At 42.6% G+C, this 8,164-nt stretch overlaps 1 protein-coding gene across 3 annotated transcripts in view; it reads left to right on the top strand.

Annotated features, from left to right (window-relative positions):
• Positions 1–8,164, top strand: part of LOC121373485 (NADPH oxidase 5-like) — a 50,282-nt gene that overhangs the window by 28,659 nt on the left and 13,459 nt on the right. For all 3 annotated transcript variants that reach the window (XM_041500153.1, XM_041500154.1, XM_041500155.1), the window contains 4 exons: positions 3,561–3,955; positions 4,390–4,568; positions 5,082–5,273; positions 6,115–6,247. In XM_041500153.1, coding sequence (XP_041356087.1) covers positions 3,561–3,955; positions 4,390–4,568; positions 5,082–5,273; positions 6,115–6,247 — 899 coding nt within the window. The remainder of the gene's footprint in view (positions 1–3,560; positions 3,956–4,389; positions 4,569–5,081; positions 5,274–6,114; positions 6,248–8,164) is intronic.

Genomic DNA, 8,164 nt, shown 5'->3' with positions numbered 1-8,164 from the left:
CGTAAAGCACTTGGCTAAGGTGCAATCACTTATCTGTAGTAGTAGACTGTACTCATGTTCATTCATAGTTTTTCTATATCAAAATACGTGTTTAAAAAATAAGAATTAATAAACCAAATCACTGAATAACATTTAATTTTGTTGGAGTGTCCTTGACCCGTTAATTCGAGTTCCATGTTTTGTACAAAAATATAACTTTACTTTTGTCGTAATAATTGTCGGATTACCTAGTTTTGAAACGTCTACTAATTTACCATATCCTTTACTTTTGTGAATGGATTATGGAAATACAGGATAAAGTTAGTAAAGCTTTTCTTATTGTAGTTGTCAGGGCGAGTAGCAATAAACATAGGCGTACGGGCTCCCATTTTTGTAGGGGGGCAGGCCGATTTTTGCCCAAATTCAACGAAATCTGTATAACAATATTCATTCATATTATTAGCAATACTGCCAAACAGCTAAATAGGGTTGCAAACGAATAACTAAGCATTTTTACACTGATTAAACCAATATTGTGGGTATAATTATGGAACTACATGGTGAAAAGGGTCCAGGCCAGCTAATTTTCCCCGAATTTCTCTGTTATTTTTTCTCGAATTTGATGAGTTGCTCCAGCTCCCCTATCTCGTACGCGTATGGTAATAATGGGTATACGTTTAGCCGCGCGGACAGTGAACAGTCTAGGATATATTATAGTGCTTCACAGTGGCTGACTTATTTATAGTATGTCCATCTATAACATTTAACGTATCCTACAGTGGCTGAAACCATTATAGTATGTCCATCTGTGCTGAAACCATTATAGTATGTCCATCTGTATTGCAGTGCTTCACAGCGGCTGAAACAATTATAGTATGCCCATCTGTATTGCAGTGCTTCACAGCGGCTGAGACCATTATAGTATGTCCATCTGTATTGCAGTGCTTCACAGCGGCTGAGACCATTATAGTATGTCCATCTGTTTTGCAGTGCTTCAGAGTGGCTGAAACCATTATAGTATGCCCATCTGTATTGCAGTGCTTCACAGCGGCTGAGACCATTATAGTATGTCCATCTGTATTGCAGTGCTTCACAGCGGCTGAGACCATTATAGTATGTCCATCTGTATTGCAGTGCTTCACAGCGGCTGAGACCATTATAGTATGCCCATCTGTATTGCAGTGCTTCACAGCGGCTGAGACCATTATAGTATGTCCATCTGTATTGCAGTGCTTCACAGCGGCTGAAACCATTATAGTATGTCCATCTGTATTGCAGTGCTTAACAGCGGCTGAAACCATTATAGTATGTCCATCTGTATTGCAGTGCTTCACAGCGGCTGAAACAATTATAGTATGTCCATCTGTATTGCAGTGCTTCACAGCGGCTGAAACAATTATAGTATGCCCATCTGTATTGCAGTGCTTCACAGCGGCTGAAACCATTATAGTATGTCCATCTGCATTGCAGTGCTTCACAGCGGCTGAAATCATTATAGTATGTCCATCTGTATTGCAGTGCTTCACAGCGGCTGAAACAATTATAGTATGTCCATCTGTATTGCAGTGCTTCACAGCGGCTGAGACCACTATAGTATGTCCATCTGTATTGCAGTGCTTAACAGCAGCTGAAACCACTATAGTATGTCCATCTGTATTGCAGTGCTTCACAGCGGCTGAAACAATTATAGTATGCCCATCTGTATTGCAGTGCTTCACAGCGGCTGAGACCACTATAGTATGTCCATCTGTATTGCAGTGCTTCACAGCGGCTGAGACCACTATAGTATGTCCATCTGTATTGCAGTGCTTCACAGTGGCTGAAACCATTATAGTATGTCCATCTGTATTGCAGTGCTTCACAGCGGCTGAAACCATTATAGTATGTCCATCTGTATTGCAGTGCTTCACAGCGGCTGAGACCACTATAGTATATCCATCTTATTGCAGTGCTTCACAGCGGCTGAGACCACTATAGTATGTCCATCTGTATTGCAGTGCTTCGCAGCGGCTGAGACCACTATAGTATGTCCATCTGTATTGCTTTGCTTCGCAGCGGCTGAGACCACTACAGTATGTCCATCTGTATTGCAGTGCTTCACAGCGGCTGAGACCACTATAGTATGTCCATCTGTATTGCAGTGCTTCACAGCGGCTGAAACAATTATAGTATGTCCATCTGTATTGCAGTGCTTCACAGCGGCTGAGACCACTATAGTATGTCCATCTGTATTGCAGTGCTTCACAGCGGCTGAAACAATTATAGTATGTCCATCTGTATTGCAGTGCTTCACAGCGACTGAGATCACTATAGTATGTCCATCTGTATTGCAGTGCTTCACAGCGGCTGAGACCACTATAGTATGTCCATCTGTATTGCAGTGCTTCACAGCGGCTGAGACCATTATAGTATGCCCATCTGTATTGCAGTGCTTCACAGCGGCTGAAACCATTATAGTATGTCCATCTGTATTGCAGTGCTTAACAGCGGCTGAAACCATTATAGTATGTCCATCTGTATTGCAGTGCTTCACAGCGGCTGAAACAATTATAGTATGCCCATCTGTATTGCAGTGCTTCACAGCGGCTGAAACCATTATAGTATGCCCATCTGTATTGCAGTGCTTCACAGCGGCTGAAACCATTATAGTATGTCCATCTGTATTGCAGTGCTTCACAGCGGCTGAAACCATTATAGTATGTCCATCTGTATTGCAGTGCTTCACAGCGGCTGAGACCACTATAGTATGTCCATCTGTATTGCAGTGCTTCACAGCGGCTGAGACCACTATAGTATGTCCATCTGTATTGCAGTGCTTCACAGCGGCTGAGACCACTATAGTATGTCCATCTGTATTGCAGTGCTTAACAGCAGCTGAAACCACTATAGTATGTCCATCTGTATTGCAGTGCTTCACAGTGGCTGAAACAATTATAGTATGCCCATCTGTATTGCAGTGCTTCACAGCGGCTGAAACCACTATAGTATGTCCATCTGTATTGCAGTGCTTCACAGCGGCTGAGACCACTATAGTATGTCCATCTGTATTGCAGTGCTTAACAGCAGCTGAAACCACTATAGTATGTCCATCTGTATTGCAGTGCTTCACAGTGGCTGAAACAATTATAGTATGCCCATCTGTATTGCAGTGCTTCACAGCGGCTGAGACCATTATAGTATGTCCATCTGTATTGAAGTGCTTCACAGTGGCTGAAACCATTATAGTATGTCCATCTGTATTGCAGTGCTTCGCAGTGGCTGAAACCATTATAGTATGTCCATCTGTATTGCAGTGCTGCACAGTGGCTGAAACCATTATAGTATGTCCATCTGTATTGCAGTGCTTCACAGCGGCTGAAACCATTATAGTATGTCCATCTGTATTGCAGTGCTTCGCAGCGGCTGAAACCATTATAGTATGCCCATCTGTATTGCAGTGCTTCACAGCGGCTGAGACCACTATAGTATGTCCATCTGTATTGCAGTGCTTCGCAGTGGCTGAAACCATTATAGTATGTCCATCTGTATTGCAGTGCTTCACAGCGGCTGAAACCATTATAGTATGTCCATCTGTATTGCAGTGCTTCACAGTGGCTGAAACGCCCGCAGAAGTCGCCGGCCAAAGCCTCGATCTGTAAGAAGTACCTGAGCAAGTCGTTCCTCCTCAACAACCTGTCTATGGTGGTGGTCGTTCTCGTATACGTCAGCGTCAACATCGCCCTGTTCGTCGTGGGCTCGTGGATCTACCGGACACACAACTGGTACCTCGTCACGGCACGTGGGTGTGGGATGTGTCTCAACTTCAACTGCTGCCTCGTGCTTCTGCTGATGATGCGGCTGACGCTGACGTTCCTCAGGACGACCTTCCTGGCGCACGTGCTGCCGCTAGACGAGAATATTCAGCTGCACAAGTGGGTGGGCGTGGCCATCCTGCTGTTCGCGGCCGGGCACAGCCTCGCACATATAGGCAATGCAGGTCATCTGGTTATTTATTACATGTCTGTCGCTCGGCCTTTCTTCTACTGGGTCTCTCTGACTGACTGACCACCTGTCCACCCACACATCGATCTGATAATTCTACCATCCGTCCATCCATCCATCTGTCCACCCACCCATCCATCTGACAAGTATACCATCCATCCATCCATCCACCCACTCATTCATCTGACAATTCTACCATCCATCCATCCATCCATCCAACACAATCTAGCTATCCATTTTACTTCTCTTTATTCATTCATTCAGTATATTTTAGTTAGGTTTGTTTGTTTGTTTATTTTGTTTTTCTTCCACCTCTTCCCGCTGTGTACGGCCGTGTTGAGTGTGTTCACACACACACTGATCTCCGCTGTGTAAGGCCGTGTTGAGTCGTGTTCACACACACTGATCTCTGTGTTTGATTGTTTTCAGTTGTGGTCGCCGACAGTCCCAGGTTCAATCTGACGGTTGCCGAGTTTCTCCTCACAACGAAGGCGCGGATCGGGTGGGTGGCGGGGTCCGCCTCGATCACTGGTTTTATGATGGTTCTCCTTCTAGGCGTCATGATGGCCGGCTCGCTGCCCGTTATTCGAAGAAAGGGATATTTTCAGGTACGCTGCACTTTTTTGACTCCGCTTTCAGTTTCGCAAGGTAACTCAGGGGATGGACAGGGTTTCAGATTGCATCAAAGTCACAGCGTAGCCCAGTGGTAAAGCGTTCGCTTCATTCGCGGTAAGTCTGGGATCTATCCCCGTCGGTGGGCCCATTGAGCTATCTTTCGCTCCAGCCAGTGTGCCACGACTGGTACATCAAAGGCCGTGGTATGTGCTATCCTGTCTATGGAATGATGCATATAAAATATATCTTGGTATTAATGGGAAATGTAGCGGGTTTCCTCTCTATGATTCTGTCAAAATGACCATATGTTTGGCATCCACTAGCCGATGATTCATAAATCAAAGTGCTCTAGTGGTGTCATTAAACAAAACAAACTCTATTATAATTCCATGTTGGAAAAACACGGTTATTGCTATAGCTCTTGCCGTCTCTCTCGCTGTCTCTCTCTCTCTCTCTCTCTCTCTCTCTCTCTCTGCCCACTCTGTACATTAGAAGTATATTTTCAGGTGTTTTACTGGCTGCACAAGCTGTACATTGTATTTTGGATTTTACTGATTCTGCACGCAAAAGATTTCTACAAGTATTTCATCGGTCCGGCGTTTTTGTACTGCCTTGAGCTCCTAGCATCGTCACAGATCACCAAGGGCATTCGATTTGGAAACATCTACATTCAAGAATTTGAACTGCTTCCTTCAAAGGTAAATGGTCAATTTATTGCATAAGAAAATATCTATATCCTGGGATATGCACTCCTTCCTTACGGCTAAATTGGGAAGTGTAGCGCCATCACTCTGTTGTTTTTCTTACTTATATATACCAGTTCGTCCTTTCCTTGACATAACTGAAGTACATCTCAGAGCTGGCTTAAGGATCCACGGGGTCTGTAGCACAAATAACAGCGGGGCACCTTTCCAGGATATATATTTTGCAACAGCCTTAGGGAGAGGGAAAAAATGACCTGGGGGAAATAAATGTACACATTACCACGGAGCCCCCTGAAGCGCTGGGCCCGTAGCATGTGCTACATGTGCTACTAGAATAAACCGACTGCATCTGCGAACACGCTTTGTTCGTATGTATAATTAAATGTATACATGTTATACATGTTATAAATGACATAAAATGTGACATCTACCAGAATTACAAAAATACACATCGGCTATTTGGTGTCAAACAAAGGTAAGACAAAGTAACCTTTCTTTATTGTTTAAAACGTGTACAGGTTTAAGTGTTTGGTATTACGGGGGCGAGACGTAGCCCAGCGGTAAAGCGATGCCCGTCGGTGGCCCAATTCAGACTGGGCTATTTCTCGCTCCAGCCAGTGCACCACGACTGGTACATCAAAGGCCATATGTGCCATCCTATCTATGGGATGGTGCATATAAAAGATCCCTTGCTGCTAATCGAAAAGAGTAGCTAATAAAATCGCGACACCGAATTTCCTCTCTCAATATCTGTGTGGTCCTTAACGATATGTCCGATGCCATATAACCGTAAATAAAATATGTTAACTTATGTATATGTAAATACGTCTTGCAGGTTACACAGCTAGTCCTGTCACGTCCAGACAACATGAGCTACAAGCCGGGTGACTACATCTTCATCAAGATCCCGGCTGTGGCGCGATTCGAGTGGCACCCGTTCACCATTAGCAGTGCACCCGAAGTGGAAGGTAAACGCTTTAAACATTTTACCCAAGTTACTTCTCTCACTAGACACACGTTCTGCATCATACACTGGGGTGTCGTGAAACATTCATTCATTCATTCATTCTGCACCATACAAACACGTGTAAACGCTTTATACATTTTGCCCAAGTTACTTCTCTCACTAGACACACGTTATGCGTCACACAAACACGTGTAAACTCTTTAAACATTTTGCCCAAGTTACTCAAAATACGGACTGTAGCTGGGCCTCCCCATAGTAATTACACTGTGCACAAATTGTCAGTGGAACCTATGAGATACAACTTCCGTGTTATCTCACCCAACACAAATATGAGTTTTGAGCCCTACAACATACTCCTCACGAAAAGTTAAGCAACAACTAATAAAGCATGAATATGAAGTATCATTTGACAATAAATGAGCTGATATGATATTAAGCCTTCACCAACATGTAAACACACACACACACAAACACACACACACACACACACACACACACATATATATATATATATATATATATATATATATATATATATATATATATATACACACATATACATATACATATACACATACGTATATATATATATATATATATATATATATATATATATATATATATATATATATATATACATATATATATACATATATCTATATAAAATAATGATAATAATATTTATTATTATTATTATTATTATTATTACAAAATAAAAAAAAGGAGAGAAGAGAAAAAAGAAAAGACAATTGCCGTGTTACGAGTTGTGTTAGAGTTATTTACTCAACACCCACAGAAACACGTGCAGTCTGATCAGCAATTAAAAATTATAAAAAGAAATACCCGTGTACTTATTACACTAATTGGCTTTAACATCGCGTGTAGCCATCATGACCATTAGTGCAGGCTTGTACATATCTTGGCATTGACCAAATGAGATGACCCACCTGACGTCGTGGAACTTTTCGCCATTCTTCATCCAGAACCATTTCCAACTCATTTATCGATCGTGGATGGACATGGCGAACATGAACATGACTAACACGGCTGTTCCAGGCTGGTTCTATAGGATTTATATCAGGGGGAATTTTTGGCCAGACCATGTGAATGCATACTTGTGGTGAAAGGATCAGTTGTTTGTTCAACCCGAATTACGCCCAAACCATAAGATTGCCCCACCAAAACAATCGTGAATGGCAGTGGTTCAATTTGCGAAGCGTTCTCGTTCTTTAAATTTAATTGACAAAACTGTAATACGTGACCAGGGCTGTATATCTATACAATGCAAAATAGTGGTTGATTCCATGAAACTCTATCTGGTGCCAGTGATCATATCAGTTTGTTTGTGAAATGAGAGCATACCGCCACCACAGCTTTCAAGTATGTCACTGCATCTAAAATAATGAAAAAAATAATAATGTGCAAGAGTTTTACCAAAGAGATGAAAAGGTATGCACAATTTCAAAATATGGAACAGCATCAGCCATCATTTTGATCAGTGATGCATCGTATTTAGTAGATATAACCTCCAAATGTCTACCAGAAAACGTTTTGGATGCCCTCGGGAGTCCCAGGACATCTCAATCTTGCTGGAACAACTTCTGTGCCAGAATGATACGGCGTTGTGTGAAATCTGCATACAATCCACACTCTACGTTGTCACCAACGGTTATCCCTCCAGCTGACATGATGCATTCAGTCAGTGATGCTGTGAAAGTGGAATGTGTTGTGGTGGTCTTCTGAGCTCATTCGTAAGGAAAGCTCGTCACCAACAGTTAACCCTCCAGCTGACACGATGCATTCTGTCAATGATGCTGTGAAAGTGGGATGTGTTGTTGTCGTCTTCTGGATAGATGGCCACCTCCATGAAGTTTGTTCCTAACCGTCACAGTGGATATTTGATTATTATCTATTATCT

The sequence above is a fragment of the Gigantopelta aegis genome, chromosome 5 (genome assembly GCF_016097555.1).
Source record: "Gigantopelta aegis isolate Gae_Host chromosome 5, Gae_host_genome, whole genome shotgun sequence".
NCBI lineage: Eukaryota > Metazoa > Mollusca > Gastropoda > Neomphalida > Peltospiridae > Gigantopelta > Gigantopelta aegis.
This window is presented reverse-complemented; position numbering and strand designations above follow the sequence as displayed.